At 43.9% G+C, this 24,772-nt stretch overlaps 1 protein-coding gene across 1 annotated transcript; it reads left to right on the top strand.

Annotated features, from left to right (window-relative positions):
* Positions 1-3,003: 3,003 nt before the first annotated feature.
* LOC118384691 (neuronal pentraxin-1-like) lies at positions 3,004-12,339 on the top strand. Its single transcript, XM_035771423.2, has 5 exons — positions 3,004-3,539; positions 3,964-4,171; positions 5,278-5,522; positions 5,823-6,002; positions 10,231-12,339. Exons 1-5 carry the CDS (start codon positions 3,078-3,080, stop codon positions 10,450-10,452), a joined length of 1,317 nt encoding a protein of 438 aa, XP_035627316.1. The 5' UTR covers positions 3,004-3,077; the 3' UTR covers positions 10,453-12,339.
* Positions 12,340-24,772: the final 12,433 nt, after the last annotated feature.

Below are 24,772 nucleotides of genomic sequence, written 5' to 3'. Positions count from 1 at the left end.
TTTTGGGAACGTAACTTTTGTGAACACCCTGTGGTGCGTTGGTGCTATTAAAAGACGCACAGCATTGAACTCTGTCTCCTGCATTTGACTTCACACCCACGACACCTGGAGCATTACAGTGTATTTGTTATTTTATAGTGTCAGAGCAGAGAACAGGGATAAGTCACTACAAAGACTATTAGAGACAGAGCATTTACAACCAACAAAAGTAGAATGACAGTGCAATGCAGTGTTCACTATCATCTTTAAAAATATGTATGTTTTATTATCACATACACCAGCTAGGTGTAGTGAAATGTGTTGTTTTACAGGGTCAGCCATAGTAGTACGGCACCCCTAGACCAATTAGGGTTAAGTGCCTTGCTGAAAAAGACAATACTGCACTCATAGTTTGAAAAACATTTGGTTCTGGTAAGAGGCATTAATGCGACTGTAAAATATTTACAGTGGCCTAGGGCTAGTTAACGGAAGAGGGTTAGATAGTTTGGACTTTTTAACCATCTTCCCTGTCCCTGCTGAAGAAAAGCTGGCCCAAACCATGATGCTGCCACCACCATGTTTGACAGTGGGGATGGTGTGTTCAGGGTGATGAGCTGTGTTGCTTTTACGCCAAACATAACGTTTTGCATTGTTGCCAAAAAGTTAAATTTTGGTTTCATCTGACCAGAGCACCTTCTTCTACATGTTTGGTGTGTCTCCCAGGTGGCTTGTGGCAAACTTTAAACAACGCTTTTAATGGATATCTTTAAGAAATGGCTTTCTTCTTGCCACTCTTCCATAAAGGCCAGATTTGTGCAATATACAACTGATTGTTGTCCTATGGACAGAGTCTCCCACCTCAGCTGTAGATCTCTGCAGTTCATCCAGAGTGATCATGGGCCTCTTGGCTGCATCTCTGATCAGTCTTCTCCTTGTATGAGCTGAACGTTTAGAGGGACGGCCAGGTTTTGGTAGATTTGCAGTGGTCTGATACTCCTTCCATTTCAATATTATCGCTTGCACAGTGCTCCTTGGGATGTTTAAAGCTTGGGAAATCTTTTTGTATCCAAATCCGGCTTTAAACTTCTTCACAACAGTATCTCGGACCTGCCTGGTGTGTTCCTTGTTCTTCATGATGCTCTCTGCGCTTTTAACGGACCTCTGAGACTATCACAGTGCAGGTGCATTTATACGGAGACTTGACTACACACAGGTGGATTGTATTTTTCATCATTAGTCATTTAGGTCAACATTGGATCATTCAGAGATCCTCACTGAACTTCTGGAGAGAGTTTGCTGCACTGAAAGTAAAGGGGCTGAATAATTTTGCACGCCCAATTTTTCAGTTTTTGATTTGTTAAAAAAGTTTGAAATATCCAATAAATGTCGTTCCACTTCATGATTGTGTCCCACTTGTTGTTGATTCTTCACAAAAAATATAGTTTTATATCTTTATGTTTGAAGCCTGAAATGTGGCAAAAGGTCGCAAAGTTCAAGGGGGCCGAATAGTTTCGCAAGGCACTGTATATATAGTGTACCTCATGGTAAGACCATCTAGAACTGTCAGTTGATAGGAGGTGAAACGCTTTGGCATTCAGGTGCAGCACTTACAGCATTCAAAGTAAGCACTAAACACGTATAGTATATTCATCTCAATAACTTGTACTGGGATCATTGCTCAGGGAACAAGTTGCCTGTAGGCACAAATCTAGGATCACTTCCCCAATAAAATGTGTTAGTGGCATGAGTTTCCCTGGGGATAGAAGGTGTCATTTGTGAAGTCAGTGAAGGTGTTGTAGGTTTAATGCCTGTCCGTCCTCCATGTCCTTCCATCACATAGACTCACATTGCCCATTGCACTGTACACATTCTGCAGTTGCCTAAAGTAAATCCATTTGAATCTAAGCTCCAATATGTTTTCATCACTTATTCAAGTTGTTTTCATTTGATTTCAACACTGATATAATTAATAAAGGCTGAGTAGGCAACCCAAAAAGTAATATTGCTCTCCCTGATGAATTGAAATAGCAAAAGGCTAAGGGATAGATTAAGTCATTTTTATGGACTGAGTTATTGAGATGATTACAAATACTGCATTCAAATACTGCAGACTGTGTTGACACTTTGCAGTATTGTTTTGCTTTCACCCCCGCCCCCCACCCCACCCCCAAATAAAGTGTCATGGATGTTGCACACTCAGGGAATCAGTGCACAAGCCTAGATGCCCGAAGGGCCTCACAGGCTGACACCCCATGGGACATCATTCTGGGTATTACCACTGAGGCACTTACAAACTACCATGCCTGTGTGAGGGACCTGACTTAAGGTGGACCAGCTTGACAACAGATGAAGAAGATTAGGAACATATTAATTTTGAGCATTCAATTATGTTCAAGTTTCACCACAATTATACTGTACAAGAGAAATACATGCAATGTACCAAATAAAGAAAACCACTTAACAACATACTAATAAACCTGGGTATGACAGTGAAAGAAGTGCAGCTATTGATGGTAATACAGCTGCTGCTAGTGTAATTATATTGATGCTAATGGCTGTGCTGGCAGCTGTAAACATGCAAACCATGTTATCTATTATAAATATTGTAACATGAGAAAATGTATATGGGGCTATCAGTGTCACAGGTCACAGGGGAATCAGCCATGCTGTGGAGGGTCCCTGAACTTCCTTTCGGTGTGAATTCGAGTTCTGTCGGTTTTGCCTATATGCACAAAACGAACACAGCTGACTCTCCTGATACCCAGTAATGTCATTGCTGTTTACCAATCCACACATGTTTGATGAATAATACACATGTATGAAATGACAAATTGTCGTTGTGATGAATGATTTAGCATCCGGGAGCCTCGAGTTTCATCTTTGAGCGTGAGGCTCCTTCCTTCCACCTTCACTTTGAGAGGCGATTAAGCTGTGAGAATGCGATTCCTCCCCTCCTCTCGGTGATGGGGTGAATCTGATCAGCACAGACCACGCGCGCTATATAAACCGGGCGCGCGCCACGGACGGATTACAACAAAAAGCGACAGCTCCGTGGCCCTGAAATCACTCGCAACACATCACCGCTGCTCCTAAACCAAATGCAACACAACACACACGGCGAAATGCAGACCATTAAGAAGGCAATCTCTTGGAAACTTTTGATACTTTCTTACTTATTCGTGGAGGGTTCGTGCCAAGACTTTGGTGGTGGTCAGACTCAATTTATTTGCACGTCGGTGCCCAAGGATATGGACATATGCGCCGCTACCTTACAAAACAGTATGCCTGGAGAGGATTTGAAGACCACTGTGATGCAGCTCCGGGAGACCGTCCTACAGCAGAAGGAGACCATTATGAACCAAAAAGAGACTATCAGAGAACTGACTTCCAAGTTAACTCGCTGTGAGGGCCAGAGTGCGCCCGAGCCCGGACCTGGGGGAAGGAGAAAAGAGACGGGGACCAAAAATACTATGGGGGATGTATCAAGGGGTCCCTCGGACACTTTGGCGCAACTATCGCAGACTTTACAGTCTCTAAAGCAGCGATTAGAAAATCTCGAGGTAATACGGAGAACCCTAATCTTAACGAAATAATAACCTTTATACATTTCACCAATAATTTGGGGTGAAAAACGACATGTTTACAATATGGCATAAATCACGTTGCACTGTCTTATCCAACTCGCACTGGCGCCCTCGGAATTTGTTTATCACATTTACTTCCAGGGGTGAACAGCCCTCCACCATGTAGGTTAATACTCTGCACTAATCGTGAAATGTAACAAGTCATGCTGAGACACCTTGCCGGAGACGAATTTAGTTGCTTGATGTAGGCTACCATGTTGCTAACTCCACAGGGCAATAAACCTTAAAGAAGTTAATCTGGCATTAGTTTTACGAAGTCCCTCAGCATATGGGTTGTAAATGTTTCTCAGTATTTAAAAATATATATATATTTTTAACTAATCATTATTTCATTCCACAGCAATTCAGTAGGAACAACAACTCGGTCCAGGCGAACAGTCTGAAAGACCTGCTACAGAGTAAAATCGACGATTTGGAGAAGCAGGTGTTATCCCGCGTGAACAGTATAGAAGATGACAAGCCTGGGCTGCGGAACGAGACGGAGCAGCGCGGTAGAGTGGAGTCGACTCTCACATCCCTGCACCAGAGAATCACCGACCTCGAGAAAGGTGCGAGCTCAAAAACGCGCCAAATACTTGGCCAGCATAGTTTAACTAATTAGTATCGCCGTTTAAAAAACAAAAACGAGCTATTCTGAAAGACCTTTCAAATCCAACTGAAGTGGTGTTTATTACTAATGAATAGATCCATGTCAATATACGAAATCAATTGGTAATATGGCTGGTGTCCATTGCATGGCAGGGGGGGGGATGGGATCCGGCGAATAGCTGCATTGCTTTGCATATCCAATTACACAAAGATGTGTGGTTTAAGGTGATTTACTGTTTAAGGCATCTGTAAAAAAAAAAAAAGGATGGTGCAACCTTCTGTATTCAGCACTTTTCCCTTAATTCATGCAGATCAAAATGGTTCAATTCTATTGTTACAGCCGTCTCCACTTGCACCACTAGCCGTTTGAGCAGAGCAAAGTTCGCCAGGACCCTATGGCGTAACGCTCCAGCTCCTTATAGCAGGCAACAAACACTGTTGTAAAGTTCCACCGAGGGAGGGGTGAGGAGAGACCAGGACCACTATTCCAACCTCTTTGCTCATGTGATGCCTATCATGCCGCAGAAAAAAACGTGGAACCACAATAAACATTATTTTGTTGTATAACCACATTAATCAGTCAACCTTCAGCAGCAATCTGTTGCAACTCTCCCCTGCACATTACGTGATGCTCAGCGACATATTTGACAACCTTCAAAAAAGTACAACTCAAATCCTCACGTTCATCTTGACCTGACAATCACAGTTGGTTGTTAAAGACAGGACAAATGTTCCACAATTGATGTCCAACAAATTGGTGTCACTCACATAGCCGATATAAAAGGCTCTAACTTCTATACAGTGATTGACTTGGTGTGAAATATGTTTCTGTACTAATTTTGGGTACTGGTACTGTTTATATTTAGGTTCAGGAGATCCACAATATGTCTTAGCTAATATTCTATAAGAGGAACAGGAGCTCAAGCAGTAGAACATTTGAGGTGCCAGTACTCAGTACCGGTGAGCTCCTGCCCAAGTCAAGGACTGCATCTATAGGCCTAGGCTAGCCCACAAAAATGATTGTGACAGGTGACATCTTTAACCTTGTCCTCTGCTTTGTTTACAGGTCAGAAAGAAAACAGGCCTCTGGATAAATTCCAGTTGACATTCCCGTTGAGGACCAACTACATGTATGCCAAAGTGAAGAAGAGTCTCCCTGAGATGTACGCATTCACTGTCTGCATGTGGCTCAAATCCAATGCATCCCCAGGGGTGGGCACGCCGTTCTCCTACGCAGTGCCAGGGCAGGCCAACGAGCTGGTGCTGATTGAGTGGGGGAATAATCCTATGGAGATACTCATCAATGACAAGGTATACTCACATATTATTTTACATGATGCATATATCACCAACAGTATACAAAATATTATTTGAAAGCAGAGTATTGCATCAAAATGATTCTTAATATATAAACATGCTGATTGTAGCATGAATGCCTGCACTGCAAAATACAAAGAAATATCATTTTTGAATTAGACCACACTGCCTATAAAGCCTCAAGCTTTTTAATAAGTATGCAAGGTTATTTATTTTAGTTTGCTGCAGTGATAAAAAATGTAAAACACTCCACCCACATGCATATACTAAAACAAATACTGAAATCCATTCCAGGTAGCTAAATTACCATTCATTATCAACGACGGGAAGTGGCATCACATCTGTGTCACATGGACAACTCGAGATGGAGTATGGGAGGCTTTCCAAGATGGAGTCATGAGGGGCAGTGGAGAAAACCTTGCTCCATACCATCCAATCAAACCACAAGGTGTTCTGATATTGGGACAAGAACAGGTATGTCCATTACAATTTTAATGGTCCGTTTTTAATCAATAAACTTTGGTACCTTAGGTCATAATATCAAAAGGGACATGGCCTATAGCATAAACATAGCATCAGTCAGACCTTGAGAGAGGAACAGGCTTATGTATCAATTAAAAAACCGAGCCGCTGACTCTCAGGTTCCATAATAAGATGGAGGAATTATCCCATTTAGGCATGAATTTGGATCAATTATCAAATTAAATCAATCAAATTAAATCATATTTGTCACATGCTTCGTAAACAACAGGTGTAGACTAACAGTGAAATGCTTACCTCCAGGCCCTTCCCAACAATGCAGAGAGAAAAAAAGAGAAATAATAGAAAAATAGACAAATAATAACACGAGGAATAAATACACAATGAGTAACGATAACTTGGCTTTATACACGGGGTACCAGTACTGAGTCGATGTGCAGGGGTACGAGGTCATTGAGGGAGATACCGTGCGTTCGGAAAGTATTCAGACCCCTTCTGCTTTTTCCATATTTTGTTACATTACAGCCTTATTATAAAATGGATTAAGAAAAAAACTTTCCCCATCTACACACAGTACCCCATAATGACAAAGTAAAAACAGATTTTTAGAAATTTTCCAAAATGTATGAAAAAACCCCAGAAATATACATTTACATAAGTATTCAGACCCTTTATGCAGTACTTCAGCACCTCTGGCAGCAATTACATGCTTTAGTATTCTTGGGTGTGATGCTACAATCTTGGCACACCTACATTTTGGGAGTTTCTCACATTCTTCTTTCCTTCGATCCTGCCTAGTCTCCCAGTCCATCCCACTTAAAAACATCCCCACAGCCATGAAGCATGGTTCTGCCACCACCATGCTTCACCATAGGGATGGTGCCAGGTTTCCTCCAGACATGATGCTTGGCATTCAGGCCAAAAAGGTAAACCTTGGTTTCATCAGACCAGAGAATCTTGTTTCTTATGGTCTGAGATTCCTTTAGGTGCTTTTTGGCAAACTCCAAGCGGGCTGTCATGTGCCTTTTACTGAGGAGTGGCTTCCGTCTGGCTACTCTACCATAAAGGCCTGATTGGTGGAGTGCTACAGAGATGGCTGTCCTTCTAGAAGGTTCTCCCATCTCCACAGAGGAACTCTGGAGCTATGTATGAGTGACCATTGGGTTCTTGGTCACCTCCCTGACCAAGGCCCTTGTCCCACGATTTCTCAGTTTGGCCAGGTGGCCAGCTCTAGGAAGAGTCTTGGTGATTCCAAACTTATTCCATTTAAGAATGATGTAGGCCACTGTGTTCTTGGGGACCTTCAATGCTGCAGAAATGTTTTGGTACCCTTCCCCAGATCTGTGCTTCGACACAAACCTGTCTCGGAACTCTACAGACAATCCCTTCAAACTTTCTGTTTTATATTTTAATACATTGGCAAACATTTCTAAAAACTTGTTTTCGCTTTGTCATTATAGGTCATTATAGGTGTGTAGATTTACAGAAAAATCTATAATTTAAGCAATTTTAGAACAAGGCTATAACAAAATATGGATAAAGTCAAGGGGTCTTAATGCTTTTCGAATTCATTGTATGTACATATACAGTAGGTAGGGATAAAGTGACCAGGCAACAAGATGGATAATAAACAGTAGCAGCAGCATATGTGATGAGTCAAAAGAGTTACTGCAAAAAGGGTCAATGCAGGTAGTTAAATGGTGAACCAATAGCTCCCCGGATTAACTATTTAGTGAACCAATAGCTCCCCGGACTAACTATTTAGTGAACCAATAGCTCCCCAGACTAACTATTTAGCAGTCTAATGGCTTGTAGTAAGCTGTTCAAGGTCATGTTGGTTACAGACTTGGTGCATTGGTAGCGCCTTCCATGCGGTACCAGAGAGAACAGTCTATGACTTGGGTGGCTGGAGTCTTTGACAATTTTTAGGGCCTTTCTCTGACACAGCCTGGTATAGAGGTCCTGGATGGCAGGGAGCTCAGCCCCAGTGATGTACTGGGCCGTACGCACTACTCTTTGTAGCGCCTTGTGGTCAGATGCCAAGCAGTTGCCATACCGGTGATGCAGCCAGTCAAGATGCTCTCAGTGGTGCAGCTGTAGAATTTTTTGAGGATCTGAGGGCCCATGCAAATCTTTTCAACCTCCTGAGGGGAAGAGGAATTGTCGTGCCTTCTTCACGACTGTGTTGGTGTGTGTGGACCATGATAATTCCTTAGTGATGTGGACACCGAGGAACTTGAAGCTTTCAAGCTGATCCACTACAGCCCTGTTTATGTGGATGGAGGCATGCTCAGCCCTCCGTTTCCTGTACCCACAATCAGCTCCTTTGTCTTGCTGATGTTGAGAGAGAGGTTGTTGTCCTGGCACCACATTGCCCCTAAGGTGATGGTCAGAGTGGTGGATCTGTTGTTCCCTACCCTTACCACCTGGGGGCGGCCCGTCAGGAAGTCCAGGATCCAGTTGCATAGAGAGGTGTTTAGTCCCAGGGTCCTTAGCTTAGTGATGAGCTTGGAAGGCACTTTGGTGTTGAACGCTGAGCTGTAGTCAATGAACAGCATTCTCACATAGGTGTTATTTTTGTCCAGACGGGAAAGGGCAGTGTGGAGTGCAATAAGATTGCATAATCTGTGGATCTGTTGGGGCGGTATGCCAATTGGAGTGGGTCCAGGGTGTCTGGGATGATGGTGTTGATGTGAGCCATGACCAGCCTTTCAAAGCATTTCATGGCTACAGATGTGAGTGCTACGTGGCGATAGTCATTTAGACAGGCTACTTTCGCATTCTTGGGCACGGGCACTATGGTGGTCTGCTTGAAACATGTAGGTATGACAGACTGGATCAGGGAGGGGTTGAACATGTGAGTGAAGACACTTGCCAGCTGGTCCGCGAATGCTCTGAGTACACGCCCTGGTAATTAGTCTGGCCCTGCTGCCTTTTGAATGTTAACCAGTTTAAAGGTCTAACCCACATCGGCTACGGAGAGCTTGAACACACAATCAATCGTCTGGAACAGCATGTGCTCTCATGCATGGTTCAGTGTTACAAGACTTGAAGCAAGCATAGAAGGTATTTAGCTCGTCTTGTAGGTTCGCATTACTGAACAGCTCGCGGCTGGGTTTCCCTTTGTAATCCGTGATAGTTTGCCAGCCCTGCCACATCCGACGAGCGTCAGAGCCGGTGCTTTGCCTGTTTGATGGTTCGTCGGAGGGCGTAGCGGGATTTCTTATGTGTCCGGGAATAGTGTTCTGTTCCCAAAAAGTGGCAGCTCTAGCCACTTGGAGTGTGTGAAATGATCCTTTTTACTCATGAAACCAACATAGTCTCGGGGCAATTCGTATTATTCTGTCGGTAAATCCGTGACACTCCATTTAGTATGATATATTACATTATGTACGTTACATTATGAATGGAATAGCGATCGTACAATATCATACGAATTATAGGATGTATATTGTACGTCTTACCCTGCCGTACAATAGCATATGAACTGAATGAAGTATTTTATACACACTTTGGGGGACGTATAGTATTTTACGTCTTTCTCTGGGACCAGGTTGCTTATTGCGCCATAACAACAAAGGAGAATTATGGGGAGAATTTATGTTGGTGGTTAGGGGAACTAACAACAAAGGTTAGGATAACTTTTGTAAAAGGTTAGGAGAACTAAAATTACACTGGTTAGTGGAATTTACGTAGCAGGTTAGGTGAAATTGGTTAAGTTTCAAAAAAGAGTTAGGGGAAGAGTAAGTTAAAATGCTACAGTTGTCCCCAACGCGACATGATCACACAACCTTTGGATTGCTAGACAGTTGCAGGTTACTCCCATCCATCCTCCACAACCAATCTCCCTTTCTAGCTAAAGTAACTACACCACTACTAGGTATCATATGTCTTGGAGGTGCAGAAATGCGTAAAGAATGAGGCAAGGCTGACGAAAAAGGGCAACCCCAATTCTGATTTATCAGCTCACACTGCAATGGCAAAATGAAAAGCTGTTTGCATGGTAACGTGATTCATTAGTCAAAACAGTAATCTGGATAAATGAAAAAGTCTACTAATTTGATATATGAGCTATCGTTGGTTTCCTCTAACAAGCCACATGGATGGACGCATGGATAAATGATTTAATGCACAAATTAACTCCAAAGGTTAACTTGAAATATTGTTTTCCTTTGTGTTAGCACAATATCCATCTTCATGAATTCAATATTATTTTCCACAGGATACACTTGGAGGGGGCTTTGATGCTACACAAGCTTTTGTTGGAGACCTGGCGAATTTTCATATCTGGGACCGGAAGTTGTCTATTGGAGAGATATACAACCTGGCAACTTGCAGCAGCAAAGCGCAGATAGGCAACGTGTTTTCGTGGTTGGAGAGCAGCATTGATATTTACGGAGGAGCCTCCAAGTGGACATTTGAGGCTTGTCGTCAACTGAACTGAACTGCAGGGAAAAGTGAAAAGCCAATGAGAAATGTGTGTGGTAAAGCCTCTGTTGATAATACGTCTGATTTGATAGATAAAGAAGCATTTATTTCAGTAAATGACATCTGGATTTGTTATAGATATTGAATTCTTTATGTGTGGACACTTACTAGATTTCTACCTGTCTAAAATAAGACTCTTGTGACCTTCTTGTTCATCTTGGATATTTCAGTTGGATAGTTTTGGCATCTGGTTGGATGCTTCAAAGCGCTTCGTTCAACTGGCCGGTTTGTTATCTCATGGTCTTCAGAGCAATTGACACATACAGGCCAGCATATCACCACAACGCAGTGCAGATGCAGACAGCACTCCCCGACAAAGGACCACTTAGAACGTCCACCATAAGTAGAATTGGTGACCATGTAGTTGTCCCCAACGAGGAAATCAGGGAGGGGACTGGGGATCTGTCTCCGTCCGTTAGTACATTAGTGCGTTCGTACATTAGTCACGCGTGACATCTCAGACAGCGCTGGCCTGGTTGTGACAAAACTTGAATGATGCGCCTTGCGTTAGATATCTGGCATTTACAAAATTACACTGATTGGCCAGATGGCGCTATAACAAGAAATGTTTCAAATGCAAACGTTGAAAGGTCACGCCCATTACCCCGTTTGACGTAAAGTCATGAAATTCGGGGGAAAATGTCCCTCTGCTAAAAAATAAACAAATTTGCCACAGGGACCAATAAGCTTCACCATTCTGGATTTCCATTATTTAGAATTTTGTGAAAAACACTGAAAAGCTACTCTTCTGGCACCGAATGAATGATCTGCATGATGACAGTATTTTCCAGACTAATACCTAAAACAACATGGCCACTATTGACCAATAAATATTCACTTGGGCATGGTCTGGCAAACATTAGTCAAGAATATTTGTATTGTAACAAATGCTGTCAAGACTCAACATATGAGTCTAGCTAACCCACAAGATATCTCAGACACCACTGGCCCGATTTTGGGTAAATGTTGCCTCTTGCCATAGAGATCCAACATTCACAAAATTACACTGATTGGTCCAAGGGGGGAATGCTATAGTAATCAACTATGTACGTTAGTCACACACGATATCTCAGACACCACTGGCCCGATTTTAACAAAACTTGGGTGAATGATGCGTCTTGCCATAGAAATCAGTCATTTGCAAAATTATACTGATTGGCCCAAGGGGGGTGCTGGATAATTTGTGGGGGACAACAAACATGCTTACTGTTGCCCTGTTTTTATTGGACTGGGGACACGCATTTCAACCAATCACACGATTTTGTTTATATTCCCACTGCCTGGGATTTTCACTGTGAACGACGGGTAGACTTGAAAAGGAATGTATACTTAAAAGGTTATGAAACAGGCACAGCTTTCTGCTCTATCGCTATCGTTTCTCGATCACCACCTGCTTGACGCAATTTTGTGTAAAGAATGACATCTTTTTTGCCAACATACAAGCCTGGGTGCCTTGGGATGTTGAAATAACTCAGCACATTCATTATGATTTGCAAAGTATTTTGTGTCGTATTTATTTTCCTGTAGGCCTACAACGAGATTTATTTCCAAAAGAGATGTTTATTATCATAACACATTGCGTTGGATAATAACATGATTATTGTACTTAAAAGCAATTCATTGAGGTGTTTGTACTTTAATGGGAATGTTATCTGTACAGTAACAGCATGACTTAACTAATTGCTGCAGCAGCATCAACAAAATCTGCTTTTACTATCCTCCTTTTGGGTTGAGATTTTATACTGTATTGTTATATGCTCAAAGCATGGCAACACTGAAATATGAAAAACTTCTAATTTTTTAAATAAAATTGTGATACCTGAATCTACCCCTGTGTGAGTGTGACATTACTGTCAAAGAGTAACCCATGCATGTCACAGGCCTACACATGTCTTTGAAACCATATGAGAGTCCTCTTACATTTCTCTATAGTCTCAATTAACATTGTGAAACCTATTGTCAAGAATCAATGGCAGGTTCAGAGACCTCTGTACACCACTCCCTTTCATTTCCTCATACTAGATATGCACAGACTGAGAGGCATTGAGAGACCTGGGTTTCAGTATGTGGCATCAGTGGATGAACCGGGTCGGTGGTGTAACAGCACCCTAACAGAAGCCTAAAAGTTTAACCCTAAACGTTGTGGCCAGGACTCGGAGAGGATAGAGAAGGTCAACACTATCTGCCCCCTCCTTAAAAGAAAATCTAGTCCTCATTACCACTGGATAAATCTCCCGGCCACCGCGACCCAGGCAACATCTCAAGGTGCATTCCATTGCCACCAAGTAAAGGGCTACCTGGGAAGTATTCTGTTCTCCTGACATAAAAATACAGACACACACGTAAGAACACACACCCACCAGTATTCCCGAAGCTTGATGTCTATTAGCAATAGCTTTGAGTCGACGACAGGTAGAGAGGAGTGTAAACTGAGATATGCAGAGGTAGTGAAATACTACAGGCAAAGCATTTAAAAACAGATATATCTAAAAACAAGGGCACATGTCACAATATCTTTTTTTTTTAACTAGGCAAGTCAGTTAACAAATTCTTATTTACAATGACAGCCTAGGAACAGTGGGTTAACTGCCTTGTTCAGGGGCAGAACAACAGATTTTTTTTACCGCAACCTTTCGGTTACTGGCCCAATGCTCTAACCACTAGGCTACCTGCTGCCCCATTGCAATGCATCCTGTATCCCATATACAATCACAGAAATACCATGTAAGACCAGTAGTATATGGTTCCATTGGCAGGGCTTGACCTATAGCTAGTAGGGTTCACAAACTCAGTAATGAGGCCAGGTCGGTAATTCATGTTTAACCACCTCAGTTGAGTGGTGGGTTTCCCATGATCCACCTCTGGGACATGGAACACATCTGAAGTCTTTTCCCCAGGTGCCATCCTGCTGTGGCCTATACATATCCCATAGCCATTACCACCTGCTGTTTTGGACACAGATGGAGTTGGGTTACAGAGATAATTCCTACTGTGGTGGAGAACAGCAGACAGGCTATCTATCCCCTGAGTGACCTCAGCCTCTGCGTGGCCCCTGGAGCACAGGCCAGAAATAGACCAGAGATATAATAGGTCAACCTTGTCTTCACCTCTGGACCATGTGTGTCTGGTCCGGATCAGGCTTTTTTTGGTCTGACCCAAATCCTGGCCCAGATGTTTTGAGGTGTATTTTTATCCTAGCTGGACAGGAGGGACTCTGGTCAGTACTACGTGGCCAATAGCACTACTATTCTGATGTAAGGTTCCTATCAGGGTCATCTCCTCCATGTCTGTTTGTCCTTATTATATCATGGTCTGAAATGTAACAACCAACTCCAGTCTTTCACCATATTCAGAGACACCTATTCTCTCTCCCTTGGCGTGATGCAGTAGGAGCAGTACGAATAACACTGGGGCGGTAATGAACAGGTAAAGGCTGGTAGCTGGAGGCTCCTGGATAACAAGCTCACAGTGCTGCACTGGGAACCCAATATCTTACTACAAGTGTACTTTAGCATCTCATTGCTTGAACTTCCATCCACAACTCGAAGGTAACTGGCTCTCAACAGACAGTCAACAAACAAGTAATATCTACCATGCTCCACACAACAGTACTACATATTCAACTATATTGTACATTATAAACTGGGTGGTTCGAGCCCTGAATGCTGATTGGCTGACAGCTGTGGTATATCAGACCATATACCACGGGTATGACAAAACATTTATTTTTACTGCTCTAGTTACATTCGTAACCAGTTTATAATATGGTAACCATTTTATAATAGCAATAAGGCACCTCAAGGGTTTGTGATATATGGCCAATATACCATTGCTAAGGGGCCAGGCGTTGCGTCGTGCCTAAGAACAGCCCTTAGCTGTGGTATATTGGCCATATACCACACCCCCCGTGCCTTATTGCTTAAATATACCCTGTCCCTGACCCTTTGACACACTCCACACTGGCAAGTCATCCCATTCACAGCTAATAAAGCATTTGACAGGTGATGTGTGAGGACGAGTACTGCATACAGTTGGCCCACTCAGAATGATCTGCCCTAAACGATGAATTGTATTTGTGTTTGTATGTGTATCCATAGCTCTGACCACTATGTTATTCTCACAGATGCCTGGTCCGGTTGACCAGCTTGGCCGGTTTGCCTGTGTGACCTTGCCGTCTGCATCCAGCTAGCTATGACTGTATGAAGGTGGCAGCTAAAAAGATCTCTCTCTCCTGCCATCTTCCACCTGCTTTGAATACATATTGAGAAAAGGCCAGGCACTGTCCCACCAGTGATCAGAGCCTGATGAAAAATGCATGACCAGGGTGGGTAAACAGCTCCTCAATGTGGGTCAGCAGAGAAGAAAGGAAGAAATTATGCAAAGGTCATATTGATGTTGAATATGATCCTCACTTCTTGTGATATTTAGAAAAACCTTTAGGAGGTGCGTATTGGATTGTTGATAAGAATTTTGATCCGTGACAGTACAAGTGGTTAGAGTAACAGAGCTTCTGATAGGTCAGCTGCAGAGCTTGGTAAACATGACATCATCAGAAAGAGGTCATAGAAGCACTACATCCAGTATGACTCTCTGTCATTAGTCAAAGTATCAATACTCTATGTGGGTGGGAGTGGCCTTAGACCAATGGGAGCGTTTCCTAGAGAGGCTGAATGAAGGGTGACCCTGAGAAGTCCAATATCACCAATTACCATTGATGTACACCCTACCATTAAAGGCCTTGTGAAACTCCTTTGTAGTTGGTTCAAAACTCCTTCCCAGCTCATTTGAGCAAGCACAAGCAGTAGATCACTGTTTCAATCAAATCTTATTATGATAAGCATTTCTGGTCAGCCTTATTAAATATGTACCCTATTCATAATTGCACAGCATTAGCAAACCATTCCCATTCATCTCTCTGGTAATTATTTCATGTTGGATTACAGCAGGCAGAGCTACAGTGGATCCCCACTGACTGTCCATAACAGAGGCCAACAGAGCCCTGTGGTAGACTGGCGGAGAGACAAGACAAGAGGCATTTGTAAGGCAAACTGAAACAGAATATACATGAGACACATCCATATTCGCCCATAATCTCACAGCCTTCTCTATGGCTGTCAGACTCATGCTCAACACTCCATGTCACTGAATGAATAATTTACTTCATCCCGGGAAGCAAAGGAAATTCTCCTTCAGATTTCTCTTCTGCCAGTGCACCATCCAGCCACTCAGATTCACTACTTCTTCCATCGCCGCAGTCGATGCTTTGCCTCTCTGGGGAAATACAAACACAAACATTAGGCTGGGTAGATTCCTTTGAAGAACCTTCCCCGAGCTATCCCAGATAGGCAGGTATCTGATAACTTCTCTAGGGGTAAAGTCATTTTGGACTAGTGCCTTGAAGAGAAGAAGCTAGTTCAGCATACTTTACATACAAATTACCTGCTCTTAGCACCATGGATGAATATCACTGCAGGTTGTATGAAATCATCAGCACAAATAAAATGTGGGGAGTATATAGATGGTAAGTATCAAACTGCAGCACCCTCAGAAGCCACCATTTGAGCAGTTCAGTGGGTTTTGGGTCGTGGCGTCTCTGGGGACCCATACAGTTTGTCTTGTCTAAAGGATGACAGTGCAGATTAATTGGCCAATCCAGCCCACTTCCTGTTGGCTCTTCCTCCCCTGGCACTGTGCCACACTGCAGCTCAGTGCCTGCTGGGAGGCCACAGCTCCCTAGAGGGGGTAGCAGAGTGCTGTTGCCACCAGGGAGAGGGGAGGGGAACACATGTTATGTTGTGTGTCCCCCACCATCCCCCCAGTAGGAGTAAAAGGGTCTACCGGGATGGGTGTTTAGAGACCAAGTGTATTGTAATACCATACACTTGCCTTGATCCTAGACCAGCTTTGCAGAAGCCCCCCCCACCCCGACCTTCTGGCTGCCTGCCTGCCACTGAGAGGCCTTTAGCCACGGGAGGTGTATGACAGAAGCCGACACCACAGGAATATTTTTCAAGACGTTGCCACAATCTCTGCACCCTCTGGGAACGATGCCAGGGGCTGTGTTTCATAATCAGGTCAATCAGAGACAGAACACCTTCCCACCATCTCTCACCCTCCCCAAGCACACCACCCTGCACCTCCTCACCATTCCTGGGTTTGGGCACAGAGCACAGCCTACTGGTGGCCCTGCTATGTGTGTGAACATACAGAGAAGGTGTGACAGGGCTGGTGCCAGAAGGGGGGAAGAGGGGGGAAGGAGGGGGAGCTTCACACCTAACCAGACAGAAACAGAAACAGGTGAGCTATACTGACAATTCTGTGTGTCTAAAAAACAGGAAATCAACAGCAACTCTCATGCATACAAATAAAACAGAAACTATAAATTAGTGGCAGCAGGCAGAATGTGAACAAAGTTCAACATCTGCTACGTTGGGCACATTGGTCCTTTTCATAAGAACCCCAACAAAAATAAAATATGAAGATAAGAACAAAAGCTGCAACCTTAATCATTTTTCTAGGATTGAAAAATTGGGATCTCACTCCAAAGGATTACAACTTCAAATGAAAACAGATTCTGTTGGGAAATGTTTTCTAAAGTATGACGAAAGCTAGCTGCAAAGCCAAAAGAGAGAGAAAGAAATACTCTAGTCTCTAGAACACACAGGGATGTATGTACCACAGTCTCTTCTGTACTGGATGGAACTCTTTGAAAGAATCTAAAGAATTTAAAGATTTCACAGGGCTGAGACACAATCAACCCAGCCCAGACAGTGTTGATAACTTGGATTAAATAGTGGCCAGGAGAAGATGTTGGCCAGAACCGCATACAGTACCACTTCTACACAATGGAGGACAGACACATAGATGGACGTACAGGGCAGGCAGTGTTAAAAAGACCAGCCTGTAGTTTCAACACCCCTGAACTATTAGTGAGCTGTACTCTCCCTATTACCCCTTATTTTCTTATTAGTGGTACCTACAAGTCACCCCACTTGTATCAGCCAATCATAGTTTCTGCCATCCGAGTGAGATCGTGGTCAGACGAGGATGGATGTCTTGGACATGTCATTGGTATTTTAGTTGGGTGTGGCTAAGGCAGTCGAGATATTTACCAGTTATTCCTTTTCCATGTGTGTCATGCTATTCCTAGCCAGCTAGCCTAGTCATGCTAGCTCGTCTACGCTTCTCACGCCTTGTTTAGGATAGCCTATTCATATTATTATGTTCATATTGTCTGTGTAGAGCCTTTTATGTAGTGCTCCTGTGCACTGGTCTAACAAGTAGCCTCATTTAGCCTTAGCCTCCCTCGTGGTGCAGTTACTATTCCACAGTGGTCGTGGTCTCGTGCTCATGCAGAATCTGGTTGCATTACGGTCATGGTTTCAGTTATATGCTTACCAGTATTTGAATCTTTATGCTGTAACTGCATTCCATTATTGTTTCTGTATTAGTAATCAGTAATTGAACATTGTAGTGCATAGATGTGTGTATTGATGTGCATACTACGCTAAGCCAGTCTATTGGTTGTATACAGGCCATACTACTATGATACGACAGGACAGGCCATAGTATATGCTAAGCTAGTTTATTAGAGGCCATATGTATCTGTGTATGATATTGTCCAACTGCGCTACTGCCAATGCTCTGTATAGTCATTACTGGAATCTATCTTAATTTCTTCATAGAACCACTCTTATACACTCACTTTTGTGAGCCATCATGACAGAGGAGTGTGGTGTGTTGAACCCAATATCTGCAATAAACCTGTTCTGAAGGCATCTGACTTGTTCTTGACGGACAGACCAGTGGCTGAACCTTATCAACTGGCAGCTATAGCTCTCTACTAATGCCCAGTTCTGGCTGGTCCTCCTGGGTCAGACTTTAGTATTTTTCAGGCAGACAGAAATTAGAGTTAAGGTTAACTCTCAAACGACATTCATGTAGAATGCAGGCATTATGAGGGTATGCTAAATAGACATTCATGTAGAATGCAGGTATTATGAGGGTATACTAAATAGACATTCATGTAGAATGCAGGTATTATGAGGGTATGCTAAATAGACATTCATTGGGGGTAAGAGATGTGTGAGATGGATAGAAAGGGATAGGACAAAATCATTCAGGAGACTTGTAACAATTTCTGCATTGTAGTAGTGGTGTGTTTTATAGAATGTAAGACTATCGAGAGTGCCAGTCAATGATCGACCAGAATAGACAACCTACCTTGAGACATTCTTATCTGTAAAGTGAAAGAGTAATGTATAACCATTCTGAATCACAAACCACAGGAGATTGCGGCATATGTACTGTTGGGTAACCATGACTGTCTAAAGGATATAATTGTAAATCTTAATAACACAGGGATATATTTTCGATGAGTTTCATCATGTAATTATTTTTAGATAAGTTTCCTCTTCTGCTGAAAGCCTGGTGCTTATTTTTGAACGGTGAGAGTAATGCAATCATTGAGAGTTTAAAGTTCCAAGAAGCTGACTGATGTTTCCAAAATATTCATATGCACCACAAACATCCACCCAAGTGATACTTCACTTCTCTGAACTCTGTGCGCACAACTGCCTTTTCGGGTGACTTGACGAAACCGGCATCATCATTGGCAGTCTGAGACACACACAGACTGCGCCATCACCGTCTCTCCTCTACGAATAATCCATGTCCTCAGAGAATCATACACCCCCCACCCCATGCTACTGAAGTGGACGTGAAAACAGTCAAATTTACATGAACTAAACATTTAAAAAAAAGTTATAACAGTTTTAGAGTTTATGGCAGCCCTGAAGTGATCTACGTCAATAGGAAGATAAGAGTAGAAGTGACTGAATAATTGTGTTTCCCTTTTCCCCTAACCCTATGCACACAGTGTGACCCAGCAGCACGCCACAGGCCATATCAGGGTCAAGGACACCTGGCCTTATGAGACAGAGGCGGTGGCCCTGCTTAGCACTTGGCTCCTGGCCTGGTGACATCTCTGTCTTCTGATGGGAATTAGCAGAACACAGTGATCAACACTCACTCCCACAGACCCAGAGCCGGCCCCTGTAGTCACAGACCCAGAGCCGGCCCCTGTAGTCACAGACCCAGAGCCGGCCCCTGTAGTCACAGACCCAGAGCCGGCCCCTGCAGTCACAGACCCAGAGCCGGCCCCTGCAGTCACAGACCCAGAGCCGGCCCCTGTAGTCACAGACCCAGAGCCGGCCCCTGTAGTCACAGACCCAGAGCCGGCCCCTGTAGTCACAGACCCAGAGCCGGCCCCTGTAGTCACAGACCCAGAGCCGGCCCCTGTAGTCACAGACCCAGAGCAGGCCCCTGTAGTCACAGACCCAGAGCAGGCCCCTGTAGTCACAGACCCAGAGCAGGCCCCTGTAGTCACAGACCCAGAGCAGGCCCCTGTAGTCACAGACCCAGAGCCGGCCCCTGCAGTCACAGACCCAGAGCCGGCCCCTGTAGTCACAGACCCAGAGCAGGCCCCTGTAGTCACAGACCCAGAGCAGGCCCCTGTAGTCACAGACCCAAAGCTGGCCCCTGCAGTCACAGGCCCAAAGCTGGCCCCTGCAGTCACAGGCCCAAAGCTGGCCCCTGCAGTCACAGGCCCAAAGCTGGCCCCTGCAGTCACAGACCCAAAGCTGGCCCCTGCAGTCACAGGCCCAGAGCTGGCCCCTGCAGTCACAGGCCCAAAGTTGGCCCCTGCAGTCACAGGCCCAAAGTTGGCCCCTGCAGTCACAGGCCCAGAGCTGGACCCTGCAGTCACAGACCCAGAGCTGGCCCCTGGAGTCACAGACCCAGAGCTGGCCCACAGCTGGCCCCTGCAGTCACAGACCCAGAGCAGGCCCCTGTAGTCACAGACCCAGAGCTGGCACAGAGCAGGCCCCTGCAGTCACAGACCCAGAGCAGGCCCCTGCAGTCACAGACCCAGAGCAGGCCCCTGCAGTCACAGACCCAGAGCTGGCCCCTGCAGTCACAGACACAGAGCTGGACCCTGCAGTCACAGACCCAGTGCTGGCCCCAGAGCAGGCCCCTGGAGTCACAGACCCAGAGCTGGCCCACAGCAGGCCCCTGCAGTCACAGACCCAGAGCTGGCCCTTGCAGTCACAGACCTCAGTGATCCCACTGCTCCAAAGGGTCAGGGGGCAAGACGGTCACCACCAGAGTTAATTTAGGCCACTTATGATCCTAGCCTTGGGACACTGGATGGCTCTGCAAAGTCTCATTACTAACTTCCCAAGTCAGCATACTTTTTTTGTCACGCTATGTGGAGACCATTATATGACATCCAATGGTGTGCTTTGCTGGAATGGAAAATTATTTTAACAATGTCCCCTCTGTCCCTGAACAGTCTCTGCAGCTCTGGACAGGCACACACACCGACTCACTGTAACACAGCTAATGAGAGTTGTGTGTGTGTGTGTGTGTGTGTGTGTGTGTGTGTGTGTGTGTGTGTGTGTGTGTGTGTGTGTGTGTGTGTGTGTGTGTGTGTGTGTGTGTGTGTGTGTGTGTGTGTGTGTGTGTGTGTGTGTGTGTGTGTGTGTGTGTGTGTGTGTTAGAAAGAAAGTGTGTGTGAGAAAGAGTGAATGTGAGTGTACCTGCAGCTCCTCACAGACACATTGATTCCATCTCCCCTTGTCAATCCCCCCTCCCACCCTCTACATCTCCTGGCTGCATTCCCTCACACACTGCTCCTTTCCTCCACTGTCATTCTGCCTCCTCTTACTACAGTCAATATAACAACATGGCTGCTCATTATGGGATTGCAATGGTAGAGTGTCTCTGGCAGCATGGACACATGGAACACCAGCCAGCTTCACAGATACAGCAGGTGAGCCTACAGCACCGACATGATGTTTACAGTGATTATACTATATGCATTCCAAGACAGTGTGGACACACTGGACAGGGATGTATACAGTGATGATGCTATATGCATTCCAAGACAATGTGGACTCACTGGACAGGAATGTATACAGTGATGATGCTATATGCATTCCAAGACAATGTGGACACACTGGACAGGAATGTATACAGTGATGATGCTATATGCATTCCAAGACAATGTGGACACACTGGACATGAATGTATACAGTGATGATGCTATATGCATTCCAAGACAATGTGGACACACTGGACAGGAATGTATACAGTGATGATGCTATATGCATTCCAAGACAATGTGGACACACTGGACAGGAATGTATACAGTGATGATGCTATATGCATTCCAAGACAATGTGGACACACTGGACAGGAATGTATACAGTGATGATGCTATATGAATTCCAAGACAATGTGGACAGGAATATATACAGTGGTGATGCTATATGCATTCCAAGACAATGTGGACACACTGGACAGGAATGTATACAGTGATGATGCTATATGCATTCCAAGACAATGTGGACAGGAATATATACAGTGGTGATGCTATATGCATTCCAAGACAATGTGGACACACTGGACAGGAATGTATACAGTGATGATGCTATATGCATTCCAAGACAATGTGGACAGGAATATATACAGTGGTGATGCTATATGCATTCCAAGACAATGTGGACACACTGGACAGGGATGTATACAGTGGTGATGCTATATGCATTCCAAGACAATGTGGACACACTGGACAGGAATGTATACAGTGATGATGCTATATGCATTCCAAGACAATGTGACACACTGGACAGGAATATATACAGTGGTGATGCTATATGCATTCCAAGACAATGTGGACACACTGGACAGGAATGTATACAGTGATGATGCTATATGCATTCCAAGACAATGTGGACACACTGGACAGGAATGTATACAGTAGTGATGCTATATGCATTCCAAGACAATGTGGACACACTGGACAGGGATGCTATGGACAGTGATGATGCTATATGCATTCCAAGACAATGTGGACACACTGGACAGGATGTATACAGTGGTGATGCTATATGCATTCCAAGACAATGTGGACAGGAATATATACAGTGGTGATGCTATATGAATTCCAAGACAATGTGGACACACTGGACAGGAATGTATACAGTGATGATGCTATATGCATTCCAAGACAATGTGGACACACTGGACAGGGATGTATACAGTGATGATGCTATATGCATTCCAAGACAATGTGGACAGGAATATATACAGTGGTGATGCTATATGCATTCCAAGACAATGTGGACACACTGGACAGGAATGTATACAGTGATGATGCTATATGCATTCCAAGACAATGTGGACAGGAATATATACAGTAGTGATGCTATATGAATTCCAAGACAATGTGGACACACTGGACAGGGATGTATACAGTGGTGATGCTATATGCATTCCAAGACAATGTGACACACTGGACAGGAATATATACAGTGGTGATGCTATATGAATTCCAAGACAATGTGGACACACTGGACAGGGAATGTATACAGTGATGATGCTATATGCATTCCAAGACAATGTGGACACACTGGACAGGGATGTATACAGTGGTGATGCTATATGCATTCCAAGACAATGGACAGGAATGTATACAGTGGTGATGCTATATGCATTCCAAGACAATGTGGACACACTGGACAGGAATGTATACAGTGATGATGCTATATGCATTCCAAGACAATGTGGACACACTGGACAGGAATGTATACAGTGATGATGCTATATGCATTCCAAGACAATGTGGACAGGAATATATACAGTAGTGATGCTATATGCATTCCAAGACAATGTGGACACACTGGACAGGAATGTATACAGTGATGATGCTATATGCATTCCAAGACAATGTGGACACACTGGACAGGAATGTATACAGTGGTGATGCTATATGCATTCCAAGACAATGTGGACAGGAATATATACAGTAGTGATGCTATATGCATTCCAAGACAATGTGGACACACTGGACAGGAATGTATACAGTGGTGATGCTATATGCATTCCAAGACAATGTGGATGCTATATGCATTCCAAGACAATGTGGACTCACTGGACAGGAATGTATACAGTGGTGTGATGCTATATATTATATCAAGACAATGTGGACAGGAATATATACAGTGGTGATGCTATATGAATTCCAAGACAATGTGGACACACTGGACAGGAATGTATACAGTGATGATGCTATATGCATTCCAAGACAATGTGGACAGGAATATATACAGTGGTGATGCTATATGCATTCCAAGACAATGTGGACAGGAATATATACAGTAGTGATGCTATATGCATTCCAAGACAATGTGGACACACTGGACAGGAATGTATACAGTGATGATGCTATATGCATTCCAAGACAATGTGGACAGGAATATATACAGTAGTGATGCTATATGCATTCCAAGACAATGTGGACACACTGGACAGGAATGTATACAGTGGTGATGCTATATGCATTCCAAGACAATGTGGACACACTGGACAGGAATGTATACAGTGATGATGCTATATGCATTCCAAGACAATGTGGACACACTGGACAGGAATGTATACAGTGATGATGCTATATGCATTCCAAGACAATGTGGACAGGAATATATACAGTGATGATGCTATATGCATTCCAAGACAATGTGGACACACTGGACAGGAATGTATACAGTGATGATGCTATATGCATTCCAAGACAATGTGGACACACTGGACAGGAATGTATACAGTGATGATGCTATATGCATTCCAAGACAATGTGGACAGGAATATATACAGTGGTGATGCTATATGCATTCCAAGACAATGTGGACACACTGGACAGGAATGTATACAGTGATGATGCTATATGCATTCCAAGACAATGTGGACACACTGGACAGGAATGTATACAGTGATGATGCTATATGCATTCCAAGACAATGTGGACACACTGGACAGGAATGTATACAGTGATGATGCTATATGCATTCCAAGACAATGTGGACACACTGGACAGGAATGTATACAGTGATGATGCTATATGCATTCCAAGACAATGTGGACAGGAATATATACAGTGGTGATGCTATATGCATTCCAAGACAATGTGGACACACTGGACAGGGATGTATACAGTGGTGATGCTATATGACAATTCCAAGACAATGTGATACACACTGGACAGGAATGTATACAGTGATGATGCTATATGCATTCCAAGACAAGACAATACAGTGTGATGCTATATGAATTCCAAGACAATGGACACTGGACAATGTATACAGTGATGATGCTATATGCATTCCAAGACAAGACACACTGGACAGGAATATATACAGTGGTGATGCTATATGCAT

This window comes from Oncorhynchus keta, chromosome 5 (genome assembly GCF_023373465.1).
Source record: "Oncorhynchus keta strain PuntledgeMale-10-30-2019 chromosome 5, Oket_V2, whole genome shotgun sequence".
Lineage (NCBI taxonomy): Eukaryota > Metazoa > Chordata > Actinopteri > Salmoniformes > Salmonidae > Oncorhynchus > Oncorhynchus keta.
The sequence above is the reverse complement of the archived record's forward strand: the minus strand, read 5'-3'. Positions and strand labels throughout refer to the sequence as shown.

Excerpts from the sequence above, each read along its gene's own strand:
- LOC118384691 (XM_035771423.2), top strand. The coding sequence starts at position 3,078 with ATGCAACACAACACACACGGCGAAATGCAGACCATTAAGAAGGCAATC. Across the intron at positions 4,172-5,277 it reads AATCACCGACCTCGAGAAAG|GTCAGAAAGAAAACAGGCCT; the intron begins GTGCGAGCTCAA and ends CTTTGTTTACAG. Across the intron at positions 5,523-5,822 it reads AGATACTCATCAATGACAAG|GTAGCTAAATTACCATTCAT; the intron begins GTATACTCACAT and ends AATCCATTCCAG.